Raw genomic sequence first — 18015 nt, 5'->3', positions numbered from 1 at the left:
AATGATAATTTTATAGGATAAATTGTTAACTGTAGGAAATAGGGAACTAGTGCCCTTTCACGGTTTCGCTGTAAAAACGTATTTAATTTTTATTAAAGTTCAAGGTCGAAATACCTATGTATTTTGAAATTCAAGCATGGGAAAATATATGGGTGTGTAAGAGTCATTGCACACACACAAACGACACGGCATTTTTGCTTTGAAAACAATACAAAACTGCTGTAAGCGCGCTGCCAGCGCGCGGACGGCTCGCTTACCTTTTTGTATTGACGTTAAAAAATAAATCATGCGTCATAAGATTTAATGTTCAATTTCAAATTGAAATGGCAAGTCATCGCTGGTTCATCGAAAAACTTTGATATTTGTTTGTAACTTTTTCACGTTAAAACTGCTAAAGGGGTCGAGATGTTTGGAGCATGATTAGATTATAATCTGAAATAACATATAGGCCAGTTTTTATCCCACGGGAACACAAGCAAAGTCGCAGGCAGAAGCAAGTATAAAAAAGTGTGAAACAAACTTAGATGAAACTAATCGCTGGCCTTACCCACATCAAAGCTTTTCTTTTTAATTAAGTTACTGCAAAATTACTTATTTCTAATCTAATTAGCATTATTTGATATCTGAACAAACTTGCTTCATTATACTTAATAAATAATCAATGGACTCTTTTGACAAAGGAAACAGTAATTTTATTATTCTTTTAATTATTTTCCGCTTTGATTTAAGGGAAAGAGAGTTTTAATCTTTGTTTTAGTACTGCGCAACGTGTAGTGAGTTCGATTCTCGCACGGAGCAGCTCTTTGTGTAATCTGCAAATAGTTGTTTCGGGTCTGTGTGTCATGTGTATATGAACTTGTATGTTTGTAAACGCACCCACAACACAGGAGAAAGTCCTGCAACGTTTTAAAAAATACAAGGATCAAGCCCAATGCGTGTTGGGTAATAAACGAAAGGGTCATTAGCATTGTAACAATGAACATGGAATTGTACCCATGTACCATATGATAGTCGTCACAATCTTTTATCTTGAACGGACGTAGACATCCTTATAATGAACTGTTTTAACTCATTATACAATATGGCAGTATGGGTTCGATGGTCGTTTATAATTATTAATAAGGGAACTTTACTTGTGGTTATAATATGGGTACAGCCCCTGTAAGATTGTTGATTTTTTTTTTACATTAGAACTTAAGACGGGAATATTTACCACATTTACCATGTTGAATAAACATGGTAAATATCCCGTCTTAAGTTCTAATGTTAGTGTTAGTGATCATGTTAGTTTAAAATGTTTTTTTAAAGCACGCAAATACATTCTTTATTTCATTTTTTTTTTTTCGTTAAATAACAGTTTTATCATCATCTTCAGTTAATTTCCATTCACTGTAAGATATGGTATGAAGAATCGAAAATATTTGATCTGAATCAAACCTATGACACGTTACTTAGCAGCTGGTAGTCTAACCACTCCGTAATACAAAATAAACATGAAACTAATAATTCAATTATATATAAAAAATAAAATTACCTCACCTTTATATTTTCTCATGTGCCCGTGGGTGCATTTACAAACATACGAGTTCAAATACACATCACACCTAGACCTGGAACAACAATTATTTATGGACCGCACAAAGACATGTTCCGTGCGGGAATAGAGCCCGGGACATTATGCATGGCAGCCTGTTGCCCAGCCACCGCGCCAACCATGCAGCAAATTATGGAAGTGGGTGTATTTTATAAATCAGAGGGACTTATATAATTTCGGGGAATTTATTATGCGCGTGACGTCATATCGTTGTTATCATTAGGATAGACATGCTTATTGCTTATCATGTTTTTCGTCCTACCTCACTGTTTATCCCTAGTTTTATATTTTATGTATTTTTTTATACATTCCGGTTAGATATCGTTATGTCATCTTTGAGAAAATCGTGTCAGTGACACTAAATCAAAGACGGTTAAATTGATTGCTTCGAGTCTGGGTGTTAAGTGTAAGTGAAATTGTATGTTGTTACACGCACCCATGGCACAGAAAAAAGTTCTAGTGTGGGGCAATGTTTTAAAAATAAGAAAAATATAAGAAGAATTTGCTTGCCTATGTAGAAGTAAATAATATTCAGTGAGAAAATGAATTATTGCGTATTATTTTTATAATAATTGCTCGACAAACAGTTACGTGAGTATGCCGATAACATAATAATTTATGAATTATTGCGCTCTACAATTAAATAAGTTTCAGCCTATAGCTATTTATGATCAATTACCAATATTAAGATATTCACCAGTCACAATTTACTAGTTAAGTTACAAAAGTAAAAGTACCTCCTAGGCACATAATTCAGTATAACTCTAGAAAAATATGATGAGTGCAATTAATAATATGAACATTAGTCATGTGCTTTGTAATCGTTATTTAATTGCAAAGTCTACATATTAATGAATAATACGATATCCGATGAGCAACAAAATATTACATTCATATTTTATTTGTTTTTGGTATGTGAATAATTATAATTAATTAACAACTAGGTATTGTTACGTGGTTTTACCGGCTCTGATATTTGATATTTCGTGATTTTTTGATAGCTTACAACCTTCCTTAATAAATGGACTATTCAATACAAAAATAACTATTCAAATCAGTACAGTCGTTTAGGCCTCAAAAAAGAGATAGTGAAGTGAGTTACTTTCGTATTTATGTACTTTTTCACGTACCTACTTCTCGGCTTCTATTGATCATAGCGTCATGTTTTATAGCCTTTAGCCTTCTTTGATAAAAGCACTATCCAACACATAAATAAGTATTCAAATTGGACCAGCAGTTCCGGAGGTTAGCAAGTTCAAACAAACAAACAAATTCTTCACGTGAAGTGAAGTTCTTATTACTCTTGTTGAGTTAAAACTGTTGTTTTTTATTTATTTGTATTAATATAGAGTCGAGATTGCAACCACAGAGTAATTAGTTAAAACGATCCTTAAATCATATCACATTGTACCTACTGATAACAAAACTGTTATAATTACTACAGAATAAACATTGAAAACTGAACCCTATATTTAGTAAGTTAAAGTTCAGTGTTGCAGTGTTTTTTTACAATCAGAGGTCGCAAATCGCTTGGGACGCTCATGCAAATGTTTACCTCATTCATTGATATGAGTTTTAACTAAAAGCACGATATTTTAGTTTTATTTAAACTAAAAATGTTTAATAGTTAGAGAAAAATTAACTAAAAATATTTAATAGTTAGAGAAAAAATTAAATTTTATTTAACTTAACGTTTCGTTTATTTATTTATTATTATTAATAATTTATTTAATGTTTTGTTTGCGGTCGGAATTATTTCTAATCAGTTGTTTTCTGGAGTGTATCGTGTGTAGTGTTATTTTAAGTCATTGTAGTCATATTTATACATATTTAAGTGTAATCCAAGTACATTTAGTATTTAGGTATTTAGTCAAATCTTAAAATACCTATATATATATGGGCAATACAGTGCAGTGTAGTTTTATTGTTGTCGATGAGTGAAACAGGACTTATATCATTTAAATATGACTGTGTGAGTGACGGTATTTCTGCGTGAAATTTTTATAGGATCCGTTTGTGTGGTAAGTTAGTATTTTCATTGTTGTATTTGTTAGTAAGTTATATATTTGATTGTAAAGTGTGTATGTAACAAATTATTTTGTAATATATTTTTAGTCAGAATTTATTTAATCAGGATTTAATTATTAAAATTCAGCATTAAATACACCATAAAATTTATGCAAAAAATCTATTTTTTAGATTTTCGTAGATTAGTTATGTTGTGACATTTGACTGATTGAAAAAGTGTTATTTTAATCAAACGTTTATTCAAACGACTATATTTAATAATTTATTTCCTTAGAAAGTGCGTCTTTTAATTTTCAGAAAAAATATTATTTGAATAATACTTTCTTTTCATTTTCAGAAACATATTATATCAAAAATGGTCAAAGAATCAGTATTCTGTGTGGTATCAGTATTAATTATACACCTTTCTACATCGAGTCATATTTTCCACGAGAAGACTGGTATAACGTTCCATCCGGAGTATGACGCCGAATACTTCGGTTATTCCGTCATTTTGAGTCCCGATGGGTAAATATAATTTTATAGTATTTTAAATTACCAATTGTTAGTTCTACCTTTCATTTTTGAAGGTGTAAACCGGTAAACGAGCAGACAGATAGATCATCTGACGGTTAGCAATCGCAGCCGCCCATGGTGTCCCATGAACATCAAAGGCGTTACAAGTACGATGCCGATCTTTTGGGGTTAGGAATTTAAGGGTTGTTGGCAATCGCGAATTGGGAAGATTGGGAACGGTGGTGATTGGGCCTCCGGTAACCTCACTCACACAACGATACACAACGCAAGCGTGTAACTCCTTTAGTGTAACCGGTGTTCACTGATGGTGGGGATTGCTTAGCCATAAAAATACTATGATTTGTTTTAAAATGATACATTTTAGGTACGGTAGTATGATATCCAATGTGTCGAGTTGGATTGTCATGTAGGTAGAGTTAAAATTGTGTTTTTAAATATTTCTTTATAATTGTGTTCAGGAGTAGACGTCTTGTTATTAATATGATAATGACATAATTATACCTATATAGTAGATAACAGTATGCGGTCTGATATTGCCTGATATTTGGCAACCGATGCACAATATGTGGTCAATGTGGTTGGGTTCGATTCTCGACTACTGTGGTAGTGTATGTAAATGAACAATGTGTATTTTTATAATTGCACAAGTACATAGGTTCTAATAATTTGTTTTCGTAAATAACTTTTTTTTTACTATTACAGACTACTAGTTGGAGCCCCAAAAGCAAAAGAACCCAAAGAGTCCTCGCGAGGAATCAAACCTGGAATGGTATTCAATTGTTCACTTGCCTACTTGGATCTAAAGGATGGAGCTTGCACTACTATAAAACGATCTGGAAGAGCAGGTAATGAATTATCAACTTTAAATTAGTAGTTATAAGGTTTAAAGTCATAATACAATGATGTGCAGTTGTTTTTTTAGGTATGACTTAATAACAATAACATCTGTGGCAGCTATAAGATGAATGATTTCAAAATAAATGAATAGGTAGTGGCTTTATAAATATCGGTACTTTAAAATAATATATGATGTAACGTCACGCCTTTTATCCCCGAAGGGGTAGGCAGAGGTGCACATTATGGCACGTAATGCCGCTATATAATGTAGGGTGAGCCTATTGCCATATACTGGACACAATTCCAGACTCCGTGCTACTCCTGAGAAATATTCGAAACACCGAAAAAACCCAGTAATATTTTTCTCGACAGTAGTGCAGTGCAGTCGCACTTGCGACCACCAACGAGGCAGTCTAAAGTCTACTTTAAGTATAATTTATACATAAATAAAAGTCCCTTCCACATTAATCATAGTTTCTAGGTATTATTTTAACGGAAACAAAACATAACTATGTTCCCTATACATAATTGTGAATCATCGCTATTATAAAACTATTAATTTTAATCAATTATTGTTCTTTATTAAATAAAACTCAATAATAAAACAATGGTTATGCATAATTTGTCCTTTATATAATTATTATTTTTGTTTCTATTTATAACTATTTATTGATAAGAGAAAAATAATTATTTTAGTACGCGCAGAACTAGTTGGCCGCTCCTTATGTGGCGACAGGAGCGATGGGGCGGTTTCCCTTGTTTTTTTTATGGAATAAGTCGGTAAACGGGCAGACGGATCACCTGATGGTAAGCAATTACCGCCGCCCATGGACATTAAAACACCAGAGGCGTAACAAGAGCGTGGATTGTTGGGGAATCAGGGATTGGGAATATTGGGAACGGGGGTAATTGGGTCTCCGGTAGCCTCATGCACACAACGAAGCACAACACAAGGATTGTTTCACGTTGGTTTTCTATGAGGCCGTGGTATCACTGCGGTCGAGCCGGCCCATTCGTGCCGAAGCCTGTCTCTCTTTTACTTAAAATGTACAGAATAAAAACTTGTACAGTTTTATTAAATATGTATAAATTAAATTATCGTAATAACCTATACATATTATATGTACTTATTGCAGTAAATATAGGTATTACGTATGAGTACCGAGTTACATTACAATCGGTATAGTAACTTCCATTTTGGACTTAATTATAATTCATTATCAATTAGTTAATGTATGTTTGTGACATAATTTATATAAATAACTGAACGATGATAAGTAATTTAATACGAGTAGGTACCTAGATTTGAGGATAAATCAGTGAAGGAAAATAAAGTGTTTTGAATTTGGCAAACAAGAAGAATTTCAATAGATGCATGTAGTAACTATATGTACTTTAACTATATTATATGTTGTCCTATATAATTATTATACAGCCTGTTTTTTTATTACCTGCCATTTTTTTCGGAGAGTTAGGTATCATTTAAATATGACATTTTTAAATAAGAAAAAATAAATACAAATCGTAACCGACTTCACTGAAGAAAGACGGATCAAATTGTCATCAATTTCCAAAGTCGATGTTTCTCATTATTGTTTGTTTCTTATTTAACACCGACCTCCGAAATAAAAGTTATTTTGACCATTTTAGTGTTCTTTTTAACCGATTTTCTTCTGTGAAGTCGGTTTTCTTTTACCAGCAAATACGCAATAGCACGCATCTTTTCGTATAAAAATATATATCTTAGTTGAATCCGTTTCCACCAGTGCTAAGCTGTATGTACCAATGATGATGATTGGTGGATACCAAACGCATCCATAGCAACGTAGCACATCTCTGTTGGAAAAGCACCCTTTTTTTGAGGGGGGAAAATCATCCAATGACTTCTCCCGCCTTGGGCGAGGCGAGAGGGAGTGTTAGACTCTTACTGACTTAAAACCACCCCGTTCCTACTCCTGATTGTTGAGCCGGAGCCCCGGTAAACCCGCTAGGTAGTCCGCAGCTCCGGGGAAAAGCACCCTTATGGCTATATTTTACACCACATTTTATAATCCACCTTTGTATAATGTACATAAAGTGTAAAATACTAATAAATAAATGTATTTTCCTGTGTTTTCAGGTAACGAGAATATACTCAATAGATTGATGCCTGGTTTCCTTCGAGATGACATGTGGTACGGAGCGTCCATGGTGTTGCTGCCTGGAGGACGACTTTTGGTATGTTTTGTGGTCTTATCAGATATTTTAATAATAAATATGAATAATGACTGACTGTTTGTTTGTTAGTTTGTCTGTCTTTTTGGATGATTGTTCGCAAGTTGAACTAAAACATTTGTTGAAAATTTTCGTAAAGGTTCTTATTTAATAATTTCCCAACATTCTATGATCCAAATCGTTGTTACGATTCTGGTCTGTGATGTGTGTATATTTATAGATCAAAATATCATAGTAAGAACACTTTTGAAAAAAATAATATTAAAATAATTGTCTTTGAAATAATTATCCTACGATTTCTGCCGCCTTGGGCGAGGCGAGAGGGAGTTTTTCAAACTCTTACTGACTTAAAACTACCTCATTCCTTTTCCTGCTTTTCTTCAGAATAGTAATGTAGTATGTGTAATAATTTTGTGATTTTTCAGGTTAACGCCCCAAGATGGACATCTCCTTACGGGACGAAACATTTATTGATGAATGGCATTAGTTTACTGCAGACGAGGAGAGGAAACCGACCTATACACTGTTTAAAAGATTATAGTAAGTTTAGCTACTAATAGTAAGAGTAGCTAGTAAGTTTAGCTTTAAATTGTATGGTGGCATCATGGCATCATTATCATCATCATTCTTCCAATTCTTCTTTTTTAAACATTGTTATAGATCATATTATCCAGAGTAAACTTGTCACTTACAGGTGTGCACAGCATTTACATGTTTACAAGTTAAATTATAATAATAGGTATAAAAGGAGATAAAGCAATGACAAAAAAACCCCGAGTGTGGCTTGAAATTGGTCGAATTACTTCGTCAAATATCGAATTATTTTCTTTCTAGATCGTCAAGCTTACGTCACAGATGGAAGTAGACGAGAGTATGGGGCATATGGTACCCACCTCAATTTCTACGCATACGGACAAGCTGGGATGTCAGCGGCTGTTACCAAGATGAACACAGTTATACTTGGAGCTCCTGGACTATTGCAATGGACTGGTAAGTATTCGATTCAATTCAATTCAGTTTAATTCATTTATTGCAAGCATAAGTAGGTAATAAAATACATGATGTTATATACATAGTGAAAGTGCTCCATTATTCGCCTGAGGGCAATTAAATAGTATGTCGTATGATATATTTCATAATGTCAATAGAAAAAAGTCGACAGGGGATACCCAGCACGTGGTCTTCTGGAGTTGTAATTGAGGCACCTATGCCCTTCCAGTATCCAGAGATTCCTCTAATCACGTACAATAATGGAGAAAGGCTTTACTAGTTTCGAGTCACAGATAGACTTCATCATAAGCAGCGTACGCAGAAACTGTGACGTCGCGCACGCTGCAACTGTGGCTGCACTTTCTCGCCGCCCTTTATTAATGAACAATGATTTTTAGTTAGGTAACTAAGTATGTCACATAGTTATTATAAAATCTAATAATGTTATTGTTTGTATTACAGGTGGCGTGATAAGTCTATCATACTTCCCAAATGACACCGGTACATACACGAACAAGTTGCCTACAATGAATCCTTACCTTAGCAAGGACTTGGGACCTGATGATTATTTTGGTAAGCATTAAATTAATGTTTTGAAACGCAGGACGAATTAAATAGTTATAGAAGAAAAACACATCCACAATACAGAAGAAAATCTGGTTCATTACCCTAGGGGTATGTTAAGGGATGTGCCGTAATACGTGCACCCATGGAATCCGGAGTCCAAAGCTGCGAACTACCTAGCAGGTTTATCAGGACTCTGGCCAGAAAAACAGGAGTATTAACGGGGTCGTTTTTAGTCACTAAGAGTCTGACACTCCCTCTCGCCTCGCCCAAGGTGGGAGAAGCCATTGGATGATTTTCCCCCTTCAAAAAAAAAGCGATTAGACCCTTATAGATGCTGAGGATGTCTTTGTGTGGTAAAAATCTCACACTACCTAGTCTTTAGGACTCCAAAAAGCTAGACGTCATTGGTTTCCCCCGTCATAAAAAAGAGTAAAGATGAGTTTGTTTTTAATTTTTTCACTAAATGGGTATGAAAATAATTACATCTTTCGTTGTAGGATACAGCGTCGACTCTGGAATATTCGACAGTAGTGGACAGGTGATGTATGTAGCTGGGGCTCCTCGATATAACATTGCTAGTGGTCAGGTTGGTAAAATTAAATGGATTTTTCTTTTGTATATTTAATAAGGACAAATTAGTATTCATTAAAATGTATCTGACTTGTCCAATCTCGAATATTAAATGCTGTATGAATTTTAAAATGATGTTTGCTTTTTACCGATTTATAATTATAAATCGATAAAGAATAATTTGGGGAAAGCGTAATTATGACAAATAGGTCCTAGTAACCAAAATTAACTTCCACCGAAATACAAAATGCCTTCCGCCTTTTAACAACATAATTTTTTTATCTTAATTCTAGAATCGCACTCAAACTCTCCTACGAGTCTTTTCAAATTTGGTTAACAATAATTCTATCAAAATTACATTTATCAGGTAGTCATATTCGTTCCACCAACGGAAGAGCTGGAGCCCTTAACCATTAAGGCAAAAATCAGGGGTCCTCAAACCGGCTCGTACTTTGGAGCCAGTGTCTGCTGCACAGACCTCAATGGAGATGGGTTCGATGACCTGTTAATTGGAGCACCAACGTATGTGAAGGATGATGGTGGTCTACCTTACGATCAAGGAGCTGTTTTTGTTTATTTGTCTAAGGAAAAGGTATGTGGGTGTTTTATTGTGGTGGTTTTATATTCGGTAGAGGATGAGTGATACCTATAGGTATTTACCTAAAATAAATTTGAGACTGCTGTGCAACATGTAGCAGGTTCGATTCCTGTATGGGGTGCTCTAAAAAAAGTAGGTAGTTTTCCTCGCATATACCATTGTAAGAAATTTTTAAATTGGATTCACTATTTAAAAGAGTTTTTTTTCAACAAACTTTAGTAAAATACATACATACATATCGTCACGCCTTTAATCTCCGAAGGGGTAGGCAGAAGTGCACATTATGGCACGTAATACCACTACAATGTAGACCCACTTTTTCACAATTTCTGTTGTAAGTCCCATGTAATAGGTGGTGAGCCTATTGCCATATCCTGGACACAATTCCAGACTCCGTGCTACTACCGAGAAATTTTCGAAAATCCGAAAAAAGCCCAGTAATACTTTTGCCCGACCCGGGAATCGAACCCGAGACCCCTTGTTCGGCAGTCGCACTTGCGACCACTCGACCAACGAGGCAGTCAAACTCTGTGTTTAGTAAAACTCTGGTTTTAAATTAACTATGATTCAGAAAATAAAAAAGTTATTTTTATTACTCACACACAGATACATTTCAATACACAGATTATAAGTTTTGAATCAGAGGCATAAATTAATGTGTATCCCTTTTTCCAGGACTTCAGTTTCATTTTTGTAGAAAGTGGTATTGTGACGGGATCTGGTACTAACGGAGCATGGTTTGGGCTCTCCATTGCTGACCTTGGAGACATTGATGGCAATGGATTCAAAGGTAAATATAATGTTATCAGCTTACTCACGTAACTGTCAAGTTTGACGAGGAACTCGACTAGTTTTAAGCCATGCTAGAGATAGGATAGGATATACAAAGATATAGATAGGATTCAAAAGTATATAAATTTTTAATTAAGACCTTTTTATATCCGTTTCTGTACATCCAAGGCATGGTTTATCCTGTTAATCAAGTTTAAAAAGCTGGTCTTGTTCTAGTTGATTATCCAGTCTAGACTTTTTTATGGCATAAACCGGTATACGTGCACACAAATCACCTGATGGTAAGCAATTGCCATCGCCCGAAACACAAGAGGCGTTACAAGTGTGTTGTCAGCGTTTTGGAGTCCAGCCGGTGCATTCGTGCTGAAGTTTGGCTCTCCCACATTAGTTTTTATCCTTAGTAGACCAGCTAATTAGTTATGGAAACTAAAACAAAATGTCAATTATAAAATAGTTGCATAACTTTTTTTTTTACAGACGTAGCTATAGGAGCACCATGGGAAGATGATGGGATTGGAGCAGTTTACATTTATAGAGGATGTTCTAAAGGACTCAGTACAAATAACGTACAGCGTATACAGCCCCGTACTGCCCGAGGCTTTGGGTGGTCTATAGCCAAAGGCGTTGATATAGACCAAAATAACTGTAGCGGTAAGATTCCTGTGTCAATCAATAGTCTAGTTATTATTATTAAAGAATTTTTAGTCAAAGTCAAATCATTTATTCCAATTAATCCACAAATAGGTACTTTTGAAATGTTAACAAATAAAGAAGTAAATAACAGTTTGTCGGTCTGTCCGTCAGTGAAGCTAGGTGCTCGTTCGAAAGAGTAGCTTAGAATAGTAAAGAACGGGAAAGAAACTTCAGTGTTCAAAATATATTTTTAATTTTATAATAATTATCATCTAAAATATTATTCAAACTAAATGACAATAAGTTTTCCATCCTCTATTTATTTCCTTACAAGTACTCGTAGGTAGTTGGCAGTCCAATTTTTTTATAGATTGTAATATTTTTTTCTTTTTATAGATCTAGCCATCGGAGCTCAAAACAGTCAGACAGCGTACCTCTACCGATGTATTCCAACCATTAAAGTCCACGCTTCAATAAAGGTGCCTAATGCCATAAACCTGCCACACAATGCCACAAGTTTTCAAGCTGAGTTCTGTGTCTCATCGCCTTTTATGGAACTATGGCCTCATGTGGAGCTGAGTTAGTATTTTGTGTGTATATTGTTCTTACCTTAGCTACTGTTATCTTGTAATTTTTTTATTTATCACAATATTGTTGAGTCGTAACGGTAGAGGAACCCTTTTTCCAATCTCCGATTCCCCAACAACCATTTATTTCGCCTCTGGCGTTTTGGGTGACCGTGGGCGATGATTACTTACCATCAGTTAATCCGCCTGCACTTTCTTTTATGGTTCTTTTTTTACCGTATACTACAAAAAATTAGTGGCATTCGAACAAAAGGCATTCAGTTCCAATTTTTGGGCCGATCTTAAAGTAAATTGTGTTTTTTTAAATTGTCAGTAACACAGAGTCTGATATACCTAATATTACGAAATATACGTGATTCGTTATATAAAAAATAAATCAGCGTCATTATTATCTGTATTTAAGCGACATCACATATTAACTAAAATGATTTATTCATAATAAAATTATGTTCATTATCTGAATTTTATTTTTAGATATTATTGCGAATATTGAGGCTGATCCTGAATCCAACAGAGCCATGATATCAGGAGAATCAAAATACAAAGTCCGTGTTAGACCAGGCATTGAAACGTGTGATCAACAAGAGATTGAAGTAAATGTAAGTAATAAAGAAAATAAAACCGTAGAATTTGGTGATATAGTTTAAAATCATTTGTCAAATAAGGATTAATTGTTTCATGTATTGTTCCAGCCAACTGGTGATTTATCGAAGCCAATAGAATTGGTATTTCAACTAGAACCTGATGAGTTGATGAAAGGTAAACATTGTATTAGTAATTGAAATATCAAGTTGATTGACTCGACAACATTAGTTTGACTCTCGAGTGAAATAATAATATGTAGTCAATAGGGCAGACCATTAACGGAGAGTTTATAAAATGGGAGATTTTAACCGACTTCAAAAAAAAGAAGGTTCTTTGTTTGACTTGTATGTATTTGTGTATTTTTGTGGTCGATTGCTTCGCGTTTGGCTGAACTGGTTTTTAGCATAGTATTTTTCAGACACAGAAGAAGTTTTAGGGTTATTACTTGACTTCAAAAATGGAGACACTAAAGAAAGTTGAAGGCGGTTCCCTTTTTATAAAAACAGTTTTTAATAGTTTACTTTTACAATCTTGATCAATAACTGTAGTTTTTGTTACTTCAGAGGATTCGGAAACATTTTTAATGAATGCTGCAAGATTATCTGAGGAGTCAACTTTGAAGACTTCGTTCCTCATTCAGCTGATGAGGGATTGTGGGGAAGACCTGATCTGCACTCCTTGGCTGGACTTGACCTTAGAAGCTTTGAATAAGTATGAAAGCTATCACTACAGCTAAAAGTTATAAGTCTTTAGTAAAATGAGCCTTTTTTATATTTGATGGGTCGACGTTTGGCCACTATCTCGCATGGTGGTAAGTGATAATCCGGCTTACAATAGAGCATGTTGGCCTATGAGCAACCTATTCACTCAAGCCTTGAAGAGTTTATACCCATTAGGAAACACAGATTTCGGCAAAGAATTCCACACCTTAGCAGTTCGCACAAGGAAGCTTAAAGCGAAGCGCTTCGTGCGACTGGGTAGGATATCTACCATGAAGCGGTGACGCTTCGTCGGCCGTCTTGTGGTTCGATGATGAAAATGACTAGGGGGAAACAAAATTTTTGAATTCATTAATTCAAGTTTATCTTTTCTAGTTTTTTTAATTATTCTCAAATACTAATGGAATTACACTTTTCAGTCCCTATGTTCCCGGATCCAACACATCACTAGGAGCACGAATCACAATAGTCAATCAAGAAGAACCAGCGTATGCTGCTAAAGTTAATATTTCTATACCAATATCACCCAAAAGGATACCTAGCGAATGTTCTTTAGATGATCACAGAATGACTTGCGATGTTCCTTCACCTTTACTTAGGGGTGAAAAGATTGTATGGGAAATTGAATTAGATTACGAAATGAACCATGATGCTAATGATACGGAGGATACTGTTATTGGAATTAGAGTTGAATTGACTGATCCGTTGTATAGAAATGTCACTGATGATAATGTCACTGATGTGTTTATTAGTGTCAGTCATGAAGCTGACTTTAGTGTTAGTGGGTAAGTCATGAGTTTGTTTTTGGTTTATTTTGCTTTCATGTATTTTTTTATAGATCTGATTTTGAGTCAAAAAGAAGGTTCTCAGTTTGACCTGTATGTGTTCATGTTTGTTTTTGCGAGATTGTCTCGCGTTTCGCTGAATCGATTTTGATGCGGATTTCAGCATAGTATTTTTCAGACTTATAAAAGGTTTTAGGGATATTACCTGACTTAAAGAGACCCTAAAGAAAATTAAAGGCGGTTCGATATATTTTAAAGATTATTTTCATTTTCAGAAAAGCAATGCCAAATGCAACGCTATCTATACCCAGGGATAGTTTAGCGGCCGGGAGCAACTTCACTTTTAAACATTACTTTGAGGTAAAACTGTTAATGATTACTACAATAAATGATAATAAGATCTTTTTTTAATTAGATTCTAACTTTTTTGTAATAACTATAAATCGTGAGACATACTAAATTAAGTATAAAATCACGGCAGTAGGCTACCTCTGCGATGTTACTCGTCTGCGCACGCTGCTAATGATAAAGAGTCCATATGTGATTTCAAATTAGTAGGGCTTTTCTCCATATATGATACGTGTGTAAGCCGTGATTTTTAGTTGATTCTATTTTAGGTTTTTTTTTTTTCATTTCAGATCACAAATCTTGGTCCCTCTGATACATCTGCTGTAGAAGTTTATATTAATATACCAGACAAGGTAAGTTTAGCGTCTACTGCAACAGTTTTGTAAAGTATCCGATAACCGTATTTACTGATGGTTCATACAAAATACGTCCCTAAATCTTTCTTTGGTATATGGAGGCTATCCAGACAATGTGACAAACACACGTTCTTTTCCATTCGAAGCTACAATTTGGAACGAGCAAACAGCTTCACTAGAGGACTGATCGACAGAAAGACATTTTGTTTTTTTTTAATATTGTAATGTTTGCTTTGACTTTCAAAAGTGCCTTCCCGGTATATTTGAAATAAATAATATTGACTTTGACTTACAATTTCGAACGAGTACCTAGCTATTTTTATCACCAATAGGTATACCAACCAATCAGAGCGCCGAACGCGCTGTCGTTTCGATTACTTTAAACGTAATGCAAAGTCATACATACTGTAATTAGTATAACCTTCGTTTTCAGACTGCCCTTTCCACCAATATTTCTGGTTGTGTACCAACTGAGATGATAAATCAATGGATGTGTATTTGGCCCATACCAGCCAAAGATTCCCGTCCAGTTTATGTTCCTCTACAAATGGATCTTAGTAAAGAAGGTAATTTTTGTTTATGTTAACTAATTCTTACTTAAATGTGGGAGAGCCATACTTCGGCACGAATGGGCCGGCTCGGCCGGAGTGATACCACGGCCTCACAGAAAACCGACGTGAAACAACGCTTGCGTTGTAGTTCATTGTTTGATTGAGGATACCGGAGGCCTAATTACACTTCTCCTCAATCTTCCTAATCCCCGATTCCCCAACGACTCTTAAATTCCTTACTTTCTTAACGGGTGTCTATGAGCCATGGTGATTGCTTACCATCAGGTGACCCGTATGCTAGTTTACCCTAGGCTTCTGGCCGGTGATGATAATGATACGCTTTGTTGCGTTTTTAATAATTTTTAAACTCTATGCCGTACGTAATAAAGGCAATTTTCTATTTGACTTTATATTTTCAGGAAATTATCTTTTAGAGAATACTACGTACAACGCAACTACTAAAGTCGCTGTTGTCTTTAAAAAGAAAGCTACGTAAGTATAAAGTATCAATGTTAGTATAAACGTATTATGCGCATTATGCTATACCTACGATTTTTTATATCTTTTTAATAGATTTTTAACCGTAACGGTTTGCAAATAAAGTCGACAATGTGTTACGAAAATTCGAGATAGCTTGACGAGCTTGTATGTACAAACATATTTTCTTATCATCTCGTTACTTAGTAGTTATTTATCTCTGTTTGTGGTTATTACTCATTCGTACAAAATTAAATATTCTTAGTATTGATAAAGTTGACTGCATTGTGATTTTCTGAGCAACTGGTGACTATGACTCTTCAACGAATAAGCGCAAAGTTTAAATTCCAAATGTTTTTATTTTTTTCATAATTTATGAGTCACGGGACTCTTTATAGCAAACTTTTGGTTAGGAGCACAGGGTGCTAAGTTTTTTTTTATAAGTATCTCAATAAATTTATATCTTAGTCATTTGACCCAGCGATCAAAATTCTAGCTCCTGATTAGGTATTAGACTAAGCGCTCGGTCACGCTGATCGCGCGAGCGCGGGGTCCACAATCCTTTAAATGTACCTGGCGATGCGAGGGAATCGCGCGCTTTACCGCTAGTTCGACATAAACACACCCATATACTTACATGCGTATGATATCTGCCTTTGCAAAGTTAAACGCTACTTACACTGCGCTGTATTGTAGGTGGACACTTCTATTTAATCCCATGCGTTTGACCTGAGTCCGTGTCCCCTGACTTACAAAGTTGTCTAAGTTTCTAATTAAACAATTTTTGTAGCTAACATTCCACGTCTTACACTACTCTACTAAACTTATTTTATCCTTAATATATATCATGTTTTCTTTCTTAATTTACAGCAATTTCGAGGTGACAACCCGATTGATTCTGGAGCCTGCAAGTATAACTTGGAAGTTGATACTGATTTGTGTGCTACTCGGCCTGTTGGTGCTTGCTGTGATAGTGACTATACTTTACAAAGTGAGTATAAGGGTTCATGAATGCAAAAGAAAGTAAGCAAGTAATACACAAACATATTTTTATTATATTGTAACAATTCTCTATATGTTTAGTTTTGATTCCGCTTATAGTTAAACTAAAAATCGATTGTATTATTATATGTATACATCTACATTTGTATTGTAATCCTCAAACACAACAGTGCCTCCCATTAAAGCCGTGGCATATAATTTTATAACACCTTATAGATGTTTGATATTTAAAATTGTTTGTATGTCTTAATAAGTATTTGAAAGCTAAATGAGTTCAGTATGTGACTACACCACCAAAATACCCACATACTCAAACTACTGTTCCTAAAGACTTTATATTCCTTGGATACCTAACCAAAACTAACTTGAAACCAGTCACATCATCAATTTCTTTCCATTCCAGCGAGGATTCTTCCAGAGAACTACTCATAGAATGCTTCAAGAACAGAAGAACAATCAGAGACTGCTACAAGAGAGTGACTCTTCATCAGGACAGATGGAAGAGGAGCATGACATACCGTTAGATTCTGATGAGGAATTATAACATTGACATACTTTTACTTGTGGCGATAGATTATTTTATAGAGAGATAAAGTGAGATAGAGAGCGAGTGAGAGAGAGAAAGAGAGAGAGACAGAAAGAAAGAGAAAGAGAAAGAGAAAGAGAAAGAGAAAGAGAAAGAGAAAGAGAAAGAGAAAGAGAAAGAGAAAGAGAAAGAGAAAGAGAAAGAGAAAGAGAAAGAGAAAGAGAAAGAGAAAGAGAAAGAGAAAGAGAAAGAGAAAGAGAAAGAGAAAGAGAAAGAGAAAGAGAAAGAGAAAGAGAAAGAGAAAGAGAAAGAGAAAGAGAAAGAGAAAGAGAAAGAGAAAGAGAAAGAGAAAGAGAAAGAGAAAGAGAAAGAGAAAGAGAAAGAGAAAGAGAAAGAGAAAGAGAAAGAGAAAGAGAAAGAGAAAGAGAAAGAGAAAGAGAAAGAGAATGAGAATGAGAATGAGAATGAGAATGAGAAAGAGAAATAAGTTGACTGATAGACTGATATTTGTAAATAAAAATTTTAAAGAAAATATAAACTTAAATTTTTTTTTGGAGAGGAGAACGAGAAAGTTGGAGGCTCTAAAATTAATGCAATTTAGTCGGATTATAAATGAGCGATAAAGACACCAAAGAGATTATTATTAGAATAGGTATTGAAATATAGGTATAGTTTTCTAGGCTCATAATTTTGTTTGTTCGATATACATTTGTATTAATTATATTCTTATTTTTAAAAAG

The 18015-nt window shown here is 34.7% G+C and overlaps 1 protein-coding gene across 2 annotated transcripts; it reads left to right on the top strand.

Annotated features, from left to right (window-relative positions):
* The first annotated feature begins 3956 nt into the window (after positions 1 to 3956).
* LOC118265565 (integrin alpha-PS3) lies at positions 3957 to 18015 on the top strand. Of its 2 annotated transcripts, none has more exons than XM_050706015.1 (21): positions 3957 to 4129; positions 4841 to 4983; positions 7095 to 7192; positions 7615 to 7729; positions 8024 to 8179; positions 8642 to 8752; positions 9244 to 9332; positions 9684 to 9908; positions 10590 to 10704; positions 11184 to 11357; positions 11736 to 11918; positions 12401 to 12525; positions 12619 to 12685; positions 13075 to 13222; positions 13650 to 14015; positions 14291 to 14375; positions 14654 to 14716; positions 15153 to 15285; positions 15690 to 15762; positions 16618 to 16738; positions 17153 to 18015. In XM_050706015.1, exons 1-21 carry the CDS (start codon positions 3978 to 3980, stop codon positions 17291 to 17293), a joined length of 2883 nt encoding a protein of 960 aa, XP_050561972.1. In that variant the 5' UTR covers positions 3957 to 3977; the 3' UTR covers positions 17294 to 18015. The 2 variants fall into 2 exon arrangements, with proteins under 2 accessions (XP_050561972.1, XP_050561973.1); XM_050706016.1 differs by having other exon boundaries at positions 9244 to 9336; positions 9688 to 9908.

This window comes from Spodoptera frugiperda, chromosome 28, assembly GCF_023101765.2.
Source record: "Spodoptera frugiperda isolate SF20-4 chromosome 28, AGI-APGP_CSIRO_Sfru_2.0, whole genome shotgun sequence".
Classification (NCBI taxonomy): Eukaryota; Metazoa; Arthropoda; class Insecta; order Lepidoptera; family Noctuidae; genus Spodoptera; species Spodoptera frugiperda.
Note: the sequence above shows the minus strand (reverse complement) of the source record. Positions and strands in the feature narration are given on the sequence as shown.